The 19,055-nt window shown below is 40.9% G+C and overlaps 1 protein-coding gene across 2 annotated transcripts in view; it reads left to right on the top strand.

Moving 5' to 3' along the window:
- Window positions 1-227: 227 nt before the first annotated feature.
- The window catches only part of LOC122646629 (probable WRKY transcription factor 32), a 33,632-nt gene continuing 14,804 nt past the window's right edge, over window positions 228-19,055 (top strand). The window contains exons 1-3 of one of the 2 annotated variants that reach the window (XM_043840215.1): window positions 228-840; window positions 2,511-3,202; window positions 3,289-3,447. In XM_043840215.1, the coding sequence (XP_043696150.1) occupies window positions 415-840; window positions 2,511-3,202; window positions 3,289-3,447 (1,277 nt within the window). In that variant the 5' untranslated portion in view covers window positions 228-414. Of the gene's footprint in view, window positions 841-2,486; window positions 3,203-3,288; window positions 3,448-19,055 lie in introns of both variants that reach the window. The other variant, XM_043840214.1, reaches the window with a different exon arrangement.

Here is a 19,055-nt window from a genome sequence, read left to right as displayed (position 1 = left end):
ATAATGCAAAATCATGAACCAGAATCTGCTACTGTGTCCGAGTCAAAGCCTGTAACAGACGGCTAACTGCGACGTCAGTTATCAAACGTCATCGCTGTATCTCATCGAGCGGTGAATCCCAGCTTCGAAGGCCACCACAATAAAAAAAGTAACTTTATAAAAAACCAACAAAGATAACAGGCGACGAGAAAAGTAACGGCGTTGGTTACAGCCTTAAACCACCTGGTCAATACGAGTCAAAGAAGAAGCTCTCTCTTCAGTCTTACCCCATTAAGCTTTTTAAAACCCCTCTCTCCTCACAATCTCTTCTCCCGAAGTCCCCAACAAAACCGATTTCCATGCACGCAACCTGTTTCGGACATTAAAATTTAAAACCGTCCGAAGCCCAGTTCACTCTGCAACTGCAGAGCTTTCATGGCGGACAGCAAAAACCAGGGTATCAAAGCTCCCAAGGTAAAAGAAACTAAAGATACAGAGGAAAAAACAGAGAAGATAGAAGAAGGCACAGGAGAAGAACAGATACCTCTTCAAGAGTCCGAGGGTTCTGTGGCATCAGTAACTGAACCTGATCCTTCTCCTGTGGGAACTGAGTTCAGAGACCATAATTCTCCAGTAGAAACCCTAGTGGTGCCTCCTCGTCCTCCTCCATCGTCAGGCAATGATCATGAGTCCGATTGTCGTTCTTTCTCTCAGTTACTCGCCGGTGCGATGGCTTCTCCGGTGGCGAATTCGACAAAGCATCTTTCTGAGGGAGTGGATGTTAAGCCAATTATTTCTACTGATCCAACTGGGTATCCAATTGTTTGCCCATTAGCGTCGTTCAACCCCACTGGATTTAAGGTCGTTTGCTTTCCACTGAAAATGTCTCCTTATTATGTTATTCTTTCGAGTACTGGATATGTGACTGTTGTTTGAATTGCGAATGGTTTTATATCCTGTGATTTTTTGTTTGTCTGAGCTTATATGCGTGAGTTAGTAAAGATGGGATCTTTTTTCTTTTTCCCCCTCCCATTTGAATTGAGTATGCTTTACTATAGTCTTGTGAAATTTGGACAGATAGAATTATGGCTTGTTGGTAAGAAATGCACTGGTTTTGTACTGATTTTTCACTTTTACAATGAGAAAGTTGGTAGAGTGGTTTGACTTATCTTCGGTTCTTCTCTCTTTGTTCGCTCATATATGTGTTTCGTTTCATCAGTGACTGGTCAGTGAGCTTTGATGCAAGTAAATTCTTAAATACCTGACTGGTTTAAGTTATTGAGATTTTGCCACTCGCATTGCATAGTCACAGTCTGAGAAGTATTCTGCACAAACTTAGTGATTTGGACTTGTTGATATTTGGTCAGAAACTGTAAAATCTTTTAACATGTTCAGTGTTTATATTTGTTGTACTCTAATTTGTCCCCCCTTCCGAGCTAGTGGTTTAAGCTCAATGTGGTGCGAGATTGGATGTAAATATCTTTCTTTTTCTTTACCCTTTTTTTCCCCCCACTCCAACTATTTAGGCAAATGGGTGATTCTGATCACACAGATAATGTATTCATCTAATTCTCCAATTTAACTTTATTCACAGATCAAGATGATATTGAGAATGGTTCTGTCATGATTAATTAAGGATCACATTGTAGGGTTGGATGTAGATTGTCTGGGATACTGTTACTGTGTTACCAATGTAGTTTTACTGGTTCTTGAGTTCAAATCCTCCCCCTAGTGGTCCCCGGTTCAAGTACGGGATGAGATTGGACGTTCTCGCCAACGCGTAGCTGGGCGGCCGCTAACCAATCAGCTCATTAAGAACCTATTCCTTTTTTGGTGGCTCAGTTGAAAGCATGCCGACTGAGAAAGACTCCACAAGTATCAACGCTTTTTCTTTCGAAAGAGCAATTCAAACAGTGATTAAACAATAGACATGTTTCCGGACAACAAGTGGCTCAGCCAAAAAGCCAGGGGCGCTCAAGCAAACGATGCAAACTACGGAGCGAAGAAAACGCCTTACCTTTATATAAAGAATCAACTCCATGAGCCCAATTATGAGTCAGGCGCGTTTTTATTTTTTATTTTACACTTCAAGTGTTGAATGATTGTTAACATGTTCGGGAAACATCTTGTTTCTACCCAAAAAAAAAATAGAAACATCTTGTAAATTGATTTACTACTTTTGTCGTTTGACTCACATAGACAATGTTGAAGAACTTGTGAGTTGCCAATGTTAATTTATGTATGTGGATGAGATGGAAAGCATAAAAATCTTAATATGGTCTGTGAAGTATGCTGAGACAATTATTTTGCAACTTGGTTTAGGCTGAAAATATGGATTCAACAAAACATGGTTTTAAAATTTAGATACATATTGCCTTATTACTGTTTGATTCTGTATCATCCCACAAATGCTCTAGCCATAGGACTAGGTTGGTGGGAGGGACCCTAGATATGACTGCATCGGTATAAGTTGACAATACTTTCTTGTTCATTATTTCCCCTTTTAGGGGCAATTTGGGATGTCCCATCAGGAAGCCTTGGCAAGTGTGACAGCTCAGGCTGCTCAAGCTCAGGTACAGAAGCAGCTTCAGATTAAGTATGCGCCACCTTCATCAGAGTTGGCACCTGTTTCTCCTTCACATGCCACATCATCTCGGCCGGGTTCCACTCCACAACAAGAACCAGCACGAGTTCTTCAAGAAAATAATATTTCTACACCAGAAGTGGAGCAGCAGAATTCCTGTGATGAGAAAAAGAAAGCTGCTCTTGTTGTTGCAAAGGCACCCACTAGTGATGGGTTCAACTGGCGTAAGTATGGACAGAAGCAGGTGAAGAGCACTGAGAGTTCTCGAAGCTATTACAAATGCACATATTCTGATTGTCAAGCTAAGAAGAAGGTTGAGCGTTGTGATCACACTGGCCGTGTGACTGAGATTATATATAAGGGTCGGCATAACCATGAGCCTCCTCGAAAGATTAGGTGCACCAAAACGAGGAGATTTGTGCCATCTGCTGGTCCGATTGGAGAAAGTGAAACAATAGATCATTCGATTAAAAAATTTGATGATTCTGAGCCATCTACATCTAGGGGAGAACCTAGTCAACCAACACTGCCAACACTGCCAACACCTGAACAGAAACGTCATAGCTCAGATGCTTCTTACACGGGTGCTGAAACTCAAGCTATGGGCAAAAATGGTGATGAACCAGAACCAAAACGAAGGCAAGGATCAAAGAGAATGTTTTTATTGAAATTTTCTCCTATGTGATATATATGTTGTATTTAATTTTTATTTTTTTAGTTTTCAGGATAAAGGAAAACAATGTAGCCTATGCAGGCCCTATACTAAAAACAATCAAGGAGCCTAAGATTGTTGTTCAAGCAGCTGGTGATGTGGGGATCTCAAGTGATGGCTACAGGTGGCGTAAGTATGGGCAGAAAATGGTGAAAGGAAATCCTTATCCCAGGTGCCTCCTTTTGTCTTATACATTTGGTTTCGTTTATATTTAAGTTACAGGCTTGAAAGTTCTAGTTATTAATTCTATGCAGTGGATATTGTACAAGATTAAAATGAATTGTTATTCTTAATTTTTGTGTTCTTGTACTTTTTCAGTTTTTTTCTTGGTATGTCAAGATGCATTCACTGGGGGAACATGGTTTCATGCTGATTCTACTATCATGATAGTATGACCTGTGAGAATTGTCAATACTCTTATTTTCTCTCTCTCACAGATTCATTTCTTTGGTGAAGAAGATATAATAATTTCATTGTACACAAACATATAAACAAAATTAGTGTAGCTGAAATGAGGATGTTTAGATGGATGGGTGATAAAAAATTAGAAAGACAAAATAAGGAATGAACAAAATTAGTGCTAATTTAGGAGTAGCTCCAATAATTAATAAGTTGCGAGAAAGTTGTTTGAAGTGGCATGGACATGTGCAACAGAGGCCTTTGAATGCTTTAGTACGGCGGGGTGATTTGATTCAGAAGGAGCCAAAAGGAGCCAGTAGTGATGTAGTTACACGTAGGAGATTTGGGATTACCTTGTAAATTTAGCAATATTTTTATACTAGGGAAGTTTTATATGCATATGGGATTTAGTAGTTGTTTAGTTTCTTACTTAGCTACAGTTTCTATTTCCAAAATAGGTAATTAGGAATTTATTTTTTTTAATTTCTCTTTCTATATAAGAATGTAATCCCATCGTTGGAAGAAAGTTGAATATTGACTGAATTTGAAGGAGTTACCTCATGGCTGTGGATGCACTAATCTCCTCCCCTCTAGGACCTTCTTTCTTGTCTCTGGTACAATCTCTACATTCTCACCTGTTGAATAATGTACACCAGAATACCGTGGGAGTATTCTGGTCTTTTTACATTTTTATGTTTATGTTTATGTACTGCCTAGTTAAGTCGGCTAAACTAGGGGTATTGTTGTCATTAGGATGTAATCTTTCACATTATAAATTGTTAAGAGGATCAGAATTAGAACTCAATGCTTGGATTTTTAAGGCAGACCCCAAGCCATATATTTATAATGAATAGAAAATAATAGAATTTGTACATTGGCGATGTGGGACTAAACCACACTCATAAAACAATAAAATAACAAGGAAAAATGTCCAGAATGCGCCCACGGTATTTTGGCCCATATATCAATACTCCCCCTCAAGTTGGAGCATATATATCATGCATGCCCAACTTGACTAGTATAGGATGGAACAACTTGCAATTCAGACCCTTAGTGAATACATCAGCCAGCTGATCGGTAGTCTTGACAAAGGGAACACAAATGAGTCCAGCTTCAAGCTTTTCCTTGATGAAATGTCTGTCAACCTCCACATGTTTAGTGCGATCATGCTGAACAGGGTTATGAGCAATGCTAATAGCCTTATTGTCATAATAAAGCATCATTGGAAGATGGACAACAACACCAATATCCTGCAATAATCCTCTAAGCCAAAGAAGTTCACAAATGTCTTGGGCCATCGCACGAAACTTGGCTTCAGCATTGGACCTTGCCACAACATTCTGCTTCTTGCTGCGCCATGTAACAAAGTTCCCACCCACAAAGGAGCAATAGCTAGAGATGGACTTTCTGTCAAAAGAACCAGCCCAGTCGGCATCAGTATAAGCTTCAATCTTGAGGTGACCATTGGAAGATAAGAGAATTCCCTTTCCTGGAGCAGACTTCAAATACCTCAAAATACGCCGGACTGCATCCATATGAGAGGAATAGGGATCATGCATGAACTGGCTCACCATACTTATAGCAACCGCTATATCAGGTCTGGTGTGGGAAAGGTAGATTAGTTTGCCTACTAACCGCTGATAACCACCTTTGTCAACAGGTTCACCCTCTTTCTCCCTAAGTTTTACAGTAGCATCCATAGGAGTATCTGAAGGATGACAACCTAGCAGCCTTGTCTCAGTCAAAAGATCAAGGACATATTTTCTTTGAGAAAGAAAGATGCCCTTTGAAGAGCGAGCAACTTCTATCCCTAGGAAATATTTTAGAGAACCTAAATCTTTGACCTCAAACTCACGGCCAAGGAGAAGCTTTAAATCCCTGATAGTAGCATCATCATTACCAGTCACCACGATATCATCCACATAGACTATGAGAAGAGTAACCTTGTCATCAACTCGTCTGATGAACAAGGTGTGATTAGCATTACTCTGCTTATAACCTGCTGTAATCATAGCCTTATAAAACCTGCCGAACCAAGCCCTAGGTGACTGCTTCAACCCATAGAGAGCACGTTTCAACTTGCAGACTCTGCCCCTAGTCCTGTCACCAGAGAAGCCTGGTGGAATGTCCATATATACCTCCTCCTCAAGCTCCCCATGGAGGAAGGCATTCTTCACATCTAGCTGCTGAAGATCCCACCCAAGATTTGCAGCACAAGATAACAGCACCTTGACAGTGTTGAGCTTTGCCACTGGTGCAAAGGTCTCCTGATAGTCAACTCCATAAGTCTGAGTGAACCCCTTTGCAACCAGACGTGCCTTATACCGATCCACTGACCCATCAGCCTTCTGTTTGACCACAAAGACCCATTTACATCCCACTGGTTTTTTCCCTGGAGGAAGAGTCACAAGATCCCACGTGTTATTTTTGTGTAGTGCTCTCATTTCTTCCAACATTGCAGCCTTCCACTTTCCATCTGTATATGCTTCCTGCCAAGTTTTAGGAATAGAGACAGAAGAAAGAGAGGATACAAAAGCACGGAAAGAAGGAGAAAGAGAACCATACGAAACTAAGCGAGATATGGGATGTAAGGTGCAAGTCCTAGTACCTTTGCGATGAGCAATAGGTAGGTCGGAAGGAGAGGAATTACCAAGAGATGAAGGATCCGGGTCTGTAGTTGGCAATTGGATGGGTACTGGTGCTACAGTGGGTTGCAGTTGCCCTCTGTTGGATCTGCCCCTCGTATAGGTGATGATGTTGGAGTTGTCAATTCTCTTCTGAAATTCACCAATAGTTCTCTGGACTGGAGTCAGCTCCCCCTATATAGGAGCATTAACAGCACTATTTTTTATGGTCTCCCCCTGTATAGGATTCCCATTAGGTGAGGGAGGAACAGCCAAAGGAAGTGGGGTATCCAAAGTAGGTTGGGTAGCAGCCGTGGGTGGTAGTAAAGTGGGTTGGACAGCAGCCTGAGGAACCTCTGGTAGAGGAATCTCAAAAGGCACATCTTTACTAGAACTCTCCCCCGGAAGAGGTGGCGAAGAATAGTAAGAAAGGGACTCATGGAAAATAACATCCATACTAACCATGGTACAACGGGAAGGGGGGTGGTAACACTTGTAACCTTTCTGGGTCGGAGAATAACCCAAGAAAATACAGCGAAGGCCCCTAGGTTCAAGTTTGCCAGGAGATCTAGTATCCCTAGCATAACACACACAACCAAACACCTTGGGGGGCACAATAAAGGAGGAATTGCCCAGCAAAATATCAGAGGGGCTACGAGAGTTAAGAACTCGGGAAGGCAGCCGATTGATGAGATAGGCTGCAGTGAGTACCGCATCCCCCCAATATTGAGAAGGGACATTCCTCGCAAACATCAAAGCCCTGACCATCTTTAACAAGTGACGGTTCTTTCGTTCTGCCACGCCATTTTGGGCAGGGGTATCAACACAACTAGTTTGGTAAAGGATGCCATGGTCAGCAAGATATTTTTGAAATTGGGATTCTGTATACTCCGTTCTATTATCACTTCTCAATACTTTGAGAGTAGCCTGGAACTGAGTTTGAATCATTTTATAAAAATGCTGAAAACATGAAAAGACTTGATTTTTTGTGTGTAAAAGATAAACCCATGTATTCCTTGAATGACAATCTATGAAAGAGACAAACCAACGATGGCCAGAAATAGACGGTTTACGACTAGGGCCCCAAACATCAGAATGTACCAAATCAAAACAAGAAGAGCTCCTTTTATTAGAAATTGGATAATTTGAACGTGTCTGTTTGGCTAGAGCACAATCCTCACAAAAAAAGTCATCCTGAGTATGAAGGGTGACCAAACTAGGAAATAAATGAGCTAAAATTCCTAAAGGGGGGTGACCTAGCCTAGAGTGCCACTGGTAGAGTTTAGAAGAGACCATGGAGTTCTGGTGGAGCGGAGAAGGCACTTGTGGTGGAGAGAAGCGACCATCATCAAGCAGGTACAGCCCACCGTGCAATTTACCCAATCCAATCGTCTTCCCAGATTCCAGATCCTAAAACACACAATGAGATGGAAAGAAAGTGACTTTGCAGTTAAGATCACGAGTAATACTACTAATAGAAAGAAGGTTAGTAGTAAATTTAGGAATGTGTAAAACAGAAGACAAGGGAAGAGTAGAAGTGCAGTTGATGATTCTTTTTCCAGAAATGGCAGAAAGGGAACCATCAACCACCTTGACCTTGTCCTTCCCAGAAGTGGGGGAATATCTGTGAAACAAACTAGAAGAACCGGTCATATGATCTGTAGCTCCAGAATCGATGATCCTAGGATGGGAAGCTATAGAAGCACAATGACCCCCTAAATGCAATACCTGTCTGGGCAAAGTGTGAACCTGAAGGAGCAGAAGAACTGGCAGGAGCTGATGTAGTAGAGGCAGCAGCAGCGGAAGACCTGAGCATACGTAGGAGTGCCTGTAGATCATCCTGGGATAGACCAGGGTCAGTAGCAGGGGCTGCAGTAATACTTTCAGACTGATGGGCCTTGGTCTTTTGCTTTGGCTTTGTCTTGGCAGCCCTTTTTGCTTCAAAGTCAACCGGTTTCCCATGAAGTTTCCAGCACTTCTCCTTAGTGTGATAGGGTTTGTGACAGTGCTCACAAACGACAGTCCTTGTGGTAGAATCACCAAGAGAAGCAGTGCTAGTAGGTGCAGGAATAGCAAGGGCAGCAGCCTTGAGAGCTGATCTGTCAGTAACAGGGGGATGCAACATGGCAGCCCGATGGTTCTCCTCAGAGGACACTAAGGCATAAGATTGTTCTAGTGTGGGGAAAGGCTGATGGCCCAACACTTGAACACAAATCTGATATACTCCACATTTAAGCCAGCCAAAAAATCGTAGACCCTAATCTTGTCCACATGCTTCTTATAGGAGGCAATATCAGCAGCTGTACTCGGGTGGAAGTCAGAAAAGTGGTCCAGTTGCTGCCAAAGGCTGCGTAGGGTAGCATAATATTTGGAGACTGTCAATTCTCCCTGAGTAGTGTGAAGGACCTTCTTCCTGATTTCATATACCTGGGCATCATTGCCAAGCTATCCATAAGTCTCCTTGCAAGCAGCCCAAATTTCCGCGGCTGTGTCAAGGAGAAGAAAATTGTTCTGTAGCTCTGTAGTCATCGAACCGATCAGGTAGGACATAAGAACTCCATTGTGGGCAAGCCACTTGTCCTGAGCAGCTCCAACCTCAGTAGGCATAGTAGTGGTTCCCCCAATATGACCAATAAGGCCACGGCCAGCAATGGCAAAGGAGGCAGACCTAGACCAAAGCAGATAATTTGTGCCATCCAACTTGATTGGATTTGGGGAGAAATTCAGATAATCTGGTTTGCTGTTTACATCACCAACAGAAGTAGCAGTCGAATCCACAGAGTCACCCATGAGGACAGTGAAGAATCCCAAATCGCAAAAGGGGACTGTTGTGAAGAGAAACCCAATAAAATCTCCAAGTTAAGGGCTGCAACAAGGATGAAAGCCCTCTAATAATGAAGGAATAAATGTCTCCAAAAATCAGCAACACCAGACAGAGAGAACCTTGAGATTGATTTTTTCAGGGTTTTGAAAAAAACCCTGAAAGTGATGAAATTGATAAGATGAATTGAGGCCTGAAAAGTGACTAGATGAGGCTGAAATTGCAGTCGAATTAGTCTTGAACTAGGGAGAATCACCCCTAAAAAAATCAGAATCAACTGATATATGGAACCCCCAATGTCGACTATTGTCAGGGTTTTGAAAAAAACCCTGAAAGTGTGAAGAAATATCGACCTTGAGGGGCTGGAACTTGATGTAGGTGCTGGAATAGTATTCTGCTGCAGGTCTGGAGCTCCAATATGGTGAACAAATCCCTTGTTGTAAAGAGGGGTTCTGTCCAACGAAGGCTGAAGTCTTCAATATTCGCAGTAAAGAGGCCAAGCACCCTATCGATCAAATCTTCAGATCATGGGGTGAGGTAATAAAGGAGGACAGCAGTTGGATCAATTGATCACCTCATCAGTGCTGCCCTATGGGACAGAGAAGAACAAAACAAACAAAGGGAAGAAGAGAAGAAGAAAAGAGAAGAGAAGAGAAGAGAGATCGAGAATTAGAGAGGGAAGGGGATCGTGGATAAGAGTCCTAATTAATTACCAGCTTTGATACCATGTTAAGAGCATCAGAATTAGAACTCAATGCTTGGATTTCTAAGGCAGACCCCATGCCATATATTTATAATGAATAGAAAATAATAGAATCTGTACATTGGCGATGTGGGACTAAACCACACTCATAAAACAATAAAATAACAAGGAAAAATGTCCAGAATACCCCCCATGGTATTCTGGCCCATATATCAACATAAATATAAGGCTTGGTTGATCAATTCGATCATTCAAGCATTCTCCAATACTCTGTTTTGTTAACATGGCATCAGAGCCAAATTCCCTGATCTAGGTTCAAAACTTCCCCTCCATTATTCTTCTTTCCCTTCTCTTCTCGTCTCTTCACTTCTCTTCTATCTCTTCCCTTGGTTCTCTCCATCCACTTTAGGGCAGCTCTAATGAGGTGATCTTCTGATCTAGATGCTGCCCTACATCAAACCTCATTAATTAATGTCCTAAATACCACTTGAGATCGATAGCTGCTGATTTCCTCTTCTACGATTTTTTGGATTTCTCCCCTTCTTGAAGATCGAGCCTCTATTGCCTTGAGGATTGTTTTTACTTCTTGGAGATCCATATTAGCAACCTTGGACAGCAACTATCAAAGGTCTAAACCACAACTGAAGACAATTCCCTAAATCGATCTCCTTTTCAGGGTTTTCTCAAAACCCTGACTCCCATCGATTTTAGGGTTACAGGTTTCAGCTCTTGCTGATTTTTGGAGGGTTTATTTCTTCCACTTCAGTGAACACTCGACCTCCATATCAGCTCCTTTCCAAGTTTTTGAAGACCTCTAACCCCAATTGATCCCTACTTTCAGGGTTTTTTCAAAACCTTGACACATCGATTTTTGGGTTAGGGCTGCTTGCTGCTGCTATTTTTTTTCAAGAGAGTTTCTGCTGTCAAGAGGGTCACTCGACCTCATATTCAGCCACAACTTCTGATATTTTTGCAAAGCTTCTGCCCTCATTATGTCTGGGTCAGAGATTACCACGGCTACCTCTGGAGGTGATGGTCAGTACAGGACTGAGTTCCTCCCTTATGCTGCTGCTATTAAACTTGCTGGTACAAATTACTTAATGTGGGCCAGATTTCTCTCTTTGACTGTGGCTGGAAGAGGACTTACTGGCCATCTTATTGGCACCTCTAAATAGCCACCCGATGAGGGTCCCCTTCTAGATCGATGGAATGCTAATGATGCTATGGTTGTCCTTTGTTCTGAATTCCATGCAATCTGACCTCTCTAGTCAGTACCATCTACTTGAAACAGCCACACAGATATGGACTGCTACCAAGGAAACATATGGACAATTGGGGAATGATGCTCAAGTTTATGAGATCCAGAAGACACTCCACACCACTACCCAGAAGGAGTTGTCTGTCTCTAAATATTATGCTGCCCTCAAGAGCTTATGGAAACATTTGGATCACTACTCTCGTTTTCAGCCTTCTACAGCTGCGGACATTGTTGCCTATCGGAAATATGTGGACCAGATTCGTGTTTATGATTTATTGGTTGATCTTAATGCTGAATTTGATCCAATTCGTGTGCAAGTTCTTGGTAGGGTTCCTTTTCCAACATTGGAGCAGGCCTTTTTTTATGTTCATATTGAAGAGACACGTCGGACTGCTATGATGTTGACTCCTATGGTTGAGAGATCAACTTTACAAGCTGCTGGTTCCAGCCCTATTCCTACCTCTGAGAGTACTACTTCGGCTGCTTCGACAAAAGAGCCTGTAAAGTGTGAACATTGCAACAAACGGTATGACCAACCCTTTTTGGTCATTGTCCAGTTTACAGTGTGAGTCCCTAGAGTCAATAAACGGTATGACCAACCCTTTTCTTTAGTTCATTCAGATGTGCGGTGTCCTTGTCCGGTAATGTCTAAGCTGGGTTTTCGTTATTTTGTCACTTTTGTAGATGATTACTCCAGAGTTACTTGGATTTATTTAATGAAAAGTCGTTCTGGGTTGTTCTCAATTTTTTGTATCTTTGTTCTTGAAATTCATAATCAATTTAGTACTTCGTTGAAAATCCTTCGTAGTGATAATGCTAAAGAATATTTTTCAACTCCCTTCAGTGCTTTTATGATGCAGCATGGGATTGTTCATCAGTCCTCTTGTGCGGACACACCTCAACAAAATGGTGTGGTAGAGAGAAAAAATAGACATTTAATGGAGGTCACTCGATCTCTTCTATTTGAGATGAAAGTGGCCAAACCTTTTTGGGCTGATGCTATTTTGACTTCATGCTATCTCATTAACCGCATGTCTTCTTCGGTTTTGGGTAGTGGCATTCCATACTCTTTGTTGTTTCCTTCTGCACCATTGTTCGTGTTACCACCACGTGTTTTGGGAGTGTTTGTTTTATTCGGGATCATCGTCCTAGTCATTCTAAGTTGGATTCTAGAACCTTTAAATGTCTTTTTGTTGGGTATTCTAGAACTCAAAAGGGTTATCGATGTTATTCATTTGATTTGAATAAATATTTTGTGGCAACTGATGTTACCTTCTTTGAGTCTACTCCTTATGTTGAGTCTTCAATAGTTTCTTCTGATTTGGATGATGATCTGCCAATATATGTTGTCGAAAATTTTCCTGGTTTGTAGGTTCCTTTGTCATCTGCTCTGCTTCCTAGTTCTACAAAACCTTTTGTTGTGTTTCAACGTCACACTCCGAACGAGGTTGCACACCGTATTACACCTTTGGAGAGATACACCACCCATTGATTTCTTTGGCTGCTACACATCATTGGCCTTTAATTTAGTTGGATGTGAAAAATGCCTTCTTACATGGTGATCTCCATGAGGAAGTATATATGGAGCAACCTCCTGGGTTTGTTGCTCAGGGGGAGTCTGGTGAGGTGTGTAAGCTGAAGAAATCGTTGTATGGGCTGAAACAGTCGCCTCGGGAGTGGTTTGGCCAATTTACTGATGTTGTGTTGGAGTTTGGGCTGACACGATTCCAAAAGTGATCATTCGATGTTTTTCCGGCTATCTGATGCAGGAAGGATATTTTTGATTGTTTATGTAGATGATACTGTCATCACAGGAGATGATTCTTCTGGTACTGAGAAATTGAAGGTACATTTGGGACAGTAGTTTCAGACTAAAGATCTGGGAAGACTGAAATATTTTTTGGGCATTGAAGTTGCTCAATCACGGAAAGGAGTTTTGCTCTCACAATGAAAGTATGTTCTTGACCTGCTTTCAGAGATAGGGTTGTTGGGTGCTAAACCTTTGGATACTCCTATGGATCCAAATTTGAAGCTTATGGCAGATGATGGTGATGTTCTTGAGGATTCTGGGAAGTATTGGAGACTTGTAGGGAAACTTAATTATTTGACTGTGACTAGGCCTAACATCTCCTTTCCTGCTAGTGCACTGAGTCAGTTTTTGTCCGCTCCTCGATCATCTCATTAGGATGCGGTTATACGGGTTCTACAATATTTCAAGAAGGCTACTGGACGTGGTCTCTTATATTCTGACCATGGTCATAGGAGGATTGAGGGTTTTTCAGATGCTGACTGGGTAGGATCTCCAGTTGATCGGAGGTCTACTTTAGGTTATTGTATGTTTGTTGGAGGGAACCTGGTGTCATGGAAAAGCAAGAAACAGACCGTTGTAGCTCAATCTAGTACAAAGTTAGAGTATCGTGCTATGGCTCATGGTACTTGTAAACTAATGTGGATGAAACAGTTGATGACTGAACTTGGGTTTGTTGACAATTCTCCTATAACTTTGTGGTGTGATAATCAGGCTGCTATCCATATTTCTAATAATCCTGTGTTTCATGAAAGGACGAAACACATTGAGATAGACTATCATTTTGTCCGTGAGAAGCTGCAACAAGGGATCATTTCTCCTCGTCATGTTCAAATGGGGGAGCAACTTGCTGATTTGTTTACCAAGTCTTTGGGAATTGTTAGGGTTGAGTATATTTGTAACAAGCTGGGCATGATTAACATCTATGCTCCAGCTTAAGGGGGAGTGTAGAAGTCTCAATGTAAGAGTGGAGGGGAATCGTGATTAGCGCTAATACTAATCATGATTCCCTATGGGGGTATTTCTGTCCTTTTGTGTTTTTGGGTTTTACCCTATTATTTAATGAAATCGATGGGGAGTCTCAACCTCACGGTTGTGACTCCCAAGAGTTACAGCAGTTCTTCTTCTTCTTTCTCCTTCCATTCCTTCTCCTTTCTTCTTCTTTTATACTATTACAATAATAAATTCAACTAACTTTAGGTAAGTTGCTTAGGATATTACCCCTAAGCCCTCACCTATTACATCTTAACAAATAAAGACCTAAAAAATAGAAAATTACATAGAACCTCCAAAATCCAAAATAGTAATGACAAAACTACCCCTAATTCTCAACACTCCTCTTTTCTGGAATTTAAGATTCAGATTTAATTTTTCTTCAATTACTTTTAATCCACTCATTAGATCACTCCTATATTCTGAAAGAACCTAATTCTACTTATTTGTGATTGATTGTTAAAGTTTGACCTTCATCTGATAAGGTTAACTTTTGTTTACTTTTTAAATGATTGGACTGTCATATTTTGGGATTCCGTTGTGAGACTAGGTCTAGTAGGTTATTGCAGATATGGTTTTGCATTAGCGATGAAGCTGAGGAGTCGATTGAGATTATAGGAAACAAAGTTCAGTTTGATTCGGAGCCTTCAGGTTTTATAGGTCACTTATGACTACTTAATAATTGTGCTGGGTTGTACTTCTTTCCTCTTACTATCTTTCATCTTTTTATCTATTTCCCATCATTTTTCTCCATCTCTTGCCCCATCTCTCTTTTCCCATCTTTTCAGTTATGGGTTATTGCCCTTTACCTCTTCCTTTTTGGAAAAAAGCCCTTTCGTTTATTTGGCCCCGTAGCAGGAGACCTCTCCCCTTTGCTAGAGAGTGGCTCTGGTTGGTCATGGCTTTCCCCGAAGGCTCTATTTGCGACACTATTGGGAAGTTGGTGTTTAGCGCCGCTCTTTATCACATTTGGATGGAAAAAAACCTCAGGAGATGGACTTCCAATTCTTGGTCCTTCGACTTGATTTGGAAAGCCTTTTCCTTTGATGTCTCTGTGAAGCTAGGCTTTCTTCCTCACTAGCACATTTGGGATTCCCCAAGGAATAGGCATATTGTTAGCTCCTGGGGATTAGGCAGCTCTATTTTACGGCCCCCCTCCTAGTTGGTTTGGGGTTTGTATTGTTCCCCCCCCCCCCCCTTCCCTTTATATATTATCCCCCTTTTTTTCCTCCTTCGCCCCTCTCGGGCTTTGGTAATGCATTTTTTATTCACCAAAAAAAAAGTTTTATATTAAGTTTATGCTTTGATTGCTTTCTATTACTAAATTATGTGTATTATAAGGCCTATTAGTGCATCGTAGCCTACCAAACTAGGGTCTAAAGTCAAACTCTTTAACGTAGTCCTAGATTGGTAGGAGACCAACTAGGAGCCAATACATTAGGATCTAATATGAACTGGTAGTCCGATTGGGTAGAATATGATTTTAGGTCAAAATTAGGGTTAGAATTTGAGGTGTTGGATATGCTAGGCAGGTTTAGGGGAGTCTATCACTAAAGGTCCTGAGATGTTTTGATGAGTGGTAGTGTGCTGATTTGATTTAACAGCAATATAGGGTTAGGGTTTCAGTTTTTGGAATATAGTAATTTAATGGATTGTAGGATTTAGGATGGAGGGATGGGTCTAGGACCTTGGATCGAGTGTTAGAGAAGATGTGAGGGAGGTTTGGTCCAAATATGGACAGATTCTGATGGTGGAATAGTGCTGTGCAGATTTTAGGGTTTATCGGGTTTGATTTGAGATGGAGGCAATTAGGGTTTTAATGGTGGGAATGAGCAGCAGTGGGGATTGAGTATTCCTAATGAGCAAGGGGTGTTATGGGTGAAGTTTGGTGAGTTTTAAAGGCTGGTTATGTCTGTGGGTGATTTAGGGTTATGGGAAATTGAAAAACAAAAGGGGGAAAACATAGGGTTGGGGCTGTAGAGGATTAGAAGGAGGCAGAGGATGGGGATCACTTCTAACTTACTGTTGCAGAAACTCTCTGACAGCAGCTTGTTTGAAGTTGAAACTTGAATAAAAATCAGATCTTGGACTTGAACTTGAATAAAAATCAGATCTTGGACTTGAACTTGAATAAAAATCAGATCTTGAACTTGAACTTGAATAAAAATCAGATCTTGAACTTCAAAAGAACCACCCGGGCTTCACACTGCAGAGTGTCGATTGGATCAGACACCAATCCCATCAACGAACCACCCGAGCTTCAAACACCAATCCCACCAGCCTTGATCAAACACAACACAATCTCCAAGGGAGAGAACAAAGTTGCAAAGCAGCTTAAGCAGAATTTTCTAAAACAGTGAGGTAAAGAGGAGCTCCAAGGTTGTTCTTTATCTATATTAGCCAAAAGCCTAAATTCCTATGCAGCTTAGGCATAGGAAATCCCAGGCTGAGTCTAAATACAAAACAGTCTCTCTCTAAAATTCGTGTAGAGGTGTGGACCCTAAAATATAACTTAAGTTAAAAAGATTCTATTCTAAAAGAATATGCTAAAATCACTTAAATTGGACCAATGGTTCAACCGGTAAGTACAGGGCTAATCCCGTTTATAACTTATATACCCCTACTTTAGGTCCATAAAAGTGACCTATTACATTTAAAACCCATTGAACCAAAGGCCTAACATGTCCATAATCCAACCCTAGATTTATTTCTAAGGAAAGAATCCTAGGTGATAAAACTGCATCACTCCTATTTGGACTTTGATTTTGGACAATCTGATAGTGCCATTGTGTTTAAATGGCTCAAAATAAAATGTATACCAAGTTTCATGACCAAACTTGGTCAAAAACCCACCAAAACCAGCTACCGAGTTCAAAAAAAAAAAAAGCACCAACTCGCAACTCAGTTTTCTGGCTGGGCAAAACCAGTACCGAAACCAAGTTCTCGAACCATGGTTGGGATAAGGTTGAGTTTGTTGTTGTTGTTTCAATTTAATCTGTTCTTGCGACTGGGTGACGCTTACTGGTTTGTTAATTGAGCAAAACCTAGTTTCTTGAATAATATGTATTAAACTGTAATAGTGGGATAGGTTAGTGCTTTCTCAGGCCAACTGTATGACTGCCGAAGATGGAAATAGGTGGAAATCTAGGAGTTTAAAAGAAATGTTGAACAATGGATAAATCCACTAGATAGGTCATTGACTGATGCAGTTTATCTGAGGGTGGAGGAATAGTTCTGATCCTTTTCCAAAATGAATTTTCTCAATAAAGTTATGGCAGCACTTATTTTGACTTACTTGAGTGGACTATTTTTTTCCCCTCTAGCAATCTGTGTAGAGTGAACTAACTTTGTTAGGGAAACATGCTGCAGCAGCTTCGTGGGTGGGAATTGTATCAAAAAAGAAATGAAAGGTGCAAAGTTAGGTTATAGTTGGCCTGCCATAAGTGATGGCATGGAGTAGCTTTTATGCACACTCTGCTTTTGTATATGGTGTTTGTATCTTAATTGTGATTCTATTTAATAAATTTATTCTTGGGAAAGGAAAAAAATTTAGAAAAGCATATTCTTCACATGGATGAACTATTTGCAAATTGAGATTCATGGAAATTACTACCTTAAATAAATATAACATCCAAGTAACAATTTTGCCATATAAGCCTTTTTGTCAAGCATGTTTGAAGATTATCTGTAGTAGCTCTCACAAACAAAAGGTTTTTATCTATTTGCGCTTGTCATGGACGACCTAACCAAGAGCAGTCAAGACGAGGGCCCGTGGTGTATGCTCTTTCTTTGCCGATGATATTGTTTTTGTGGATGAGACAAAAGTAGGGATTAATGCTAAGTTAGAGCTATAGAGATCAACCTTGGAAACAAGAGGCTTTAAGATTAGTAGAATGAAGACAGAGTATATGATGTGTAATTTTAGTCATACTATGATGGATACTGACATGGTGCGAAATGGGGAAAGAGAGATACTGCAAAGTGACTATTTTAGATATCTGGGGTCAATCATAAATAAAGGTGACATAGAGGATGATGTTTCATAGAGAATTAAAGTGAGATGGACGAAGTTGAGAGGTGCGTCCGGAGTGCTGTATGACTGACGTATTCCTCTAAAGCTTAAAAGGAAAGTTCTATAGGACTTTTATACTACCGGCTTTGATGTATGGAGATGAATGTTGGGCAGTTAAGAAGTGTCATATTGAGAAGCTATGTGTAGCACAGATGAGGATGCTAAGATGGATGTGTGGAAAAACTAGGAAGAATAAAATAAGGAATGAGCGTATTAAAGCAGACTTGGTAGTTGCTCCGATCAATGACAAGCTCTGAGAGTGTCGTTTAAAGTGGTATGGTGATGAATCTTAGAAAATGGGAGAATGACTTGTGTCAATGAGACACAGGCCAGTTTTATTTACAATGAAGAATAGAAAATTCTAGAATGAGTACAAGACCAAATTACCCCTATTTACAATTATATCCTTGTACCCATATTACAACACTCCCCCTCAAGTTGGTGCATAGATGTCAATCATGCCCAACTTGCTAACAGTATAACTAAACAACTTAGAACTTAGGCCTTTGGGTAAGAATATTTGCAAGCTGATCACCAGAGGGAACGAAGGTAATGCACATCTGACCACTATCAAGTTTCTCCTTAATGAAATGACGGTCTATCTCCACGTGCTTTGTTCAATTATGATGAACATGATTGTGAGCAATGTTGATTGTGGACTTACTGTTAGAGTACAATCGCATAGGCTAAACAACCTCAATTCCAAGGTTTTGCACAATCCTTGGAGCCAAAGAGCCTCACAAATACCTTGGGCCATAGCCCGAAACTCAGTCTCTGCACTGGAACGAGCAACAACTGTTTGCTTCTTGCTCCTCTAGGTAACAAGATTTCCTCCAACGTAAGTACAATAGCCAGAAGTAGAATGCTTATCATCAGGAGACCCAATCCAATCTGCATCGGTATATGTTTCAACCTTCATGTTTCCATAAAGAGAAACCAAAATTCCTTTTCTAGGAGAAGCTTTCAAATATCTCAAAATTTTGTAGACAGCATCCATATGTATAGAGTAGGGGTCATGCATATACTGGCTTATCAGACTTACTACAAAGGCAATATCAAGACGAGTGTGGGACAAGTAAATCAGACGTCCTACCAGTCTCTGG

Source organism: Telopea speciosissima, chromosome 11 (genome assembly GCF_018873765.1).
Source record: "Telopea speciosissima isolate NSW1024214 ecotype Mountain lineage chromosome 11, Tspe_v1, whole genome shotgun sequence".
Lineage (NCBI taxonomy): Eukaryota > Viridiplantae > Streptophyta > Magnoliopsida > Proteales > Proteaceae > Telopea > Telopea speciosissima.
Note: the sequence above shows the minus strand (reverse complement) of the source record. Positions and strands in the feature narration are given on the sequence as shown.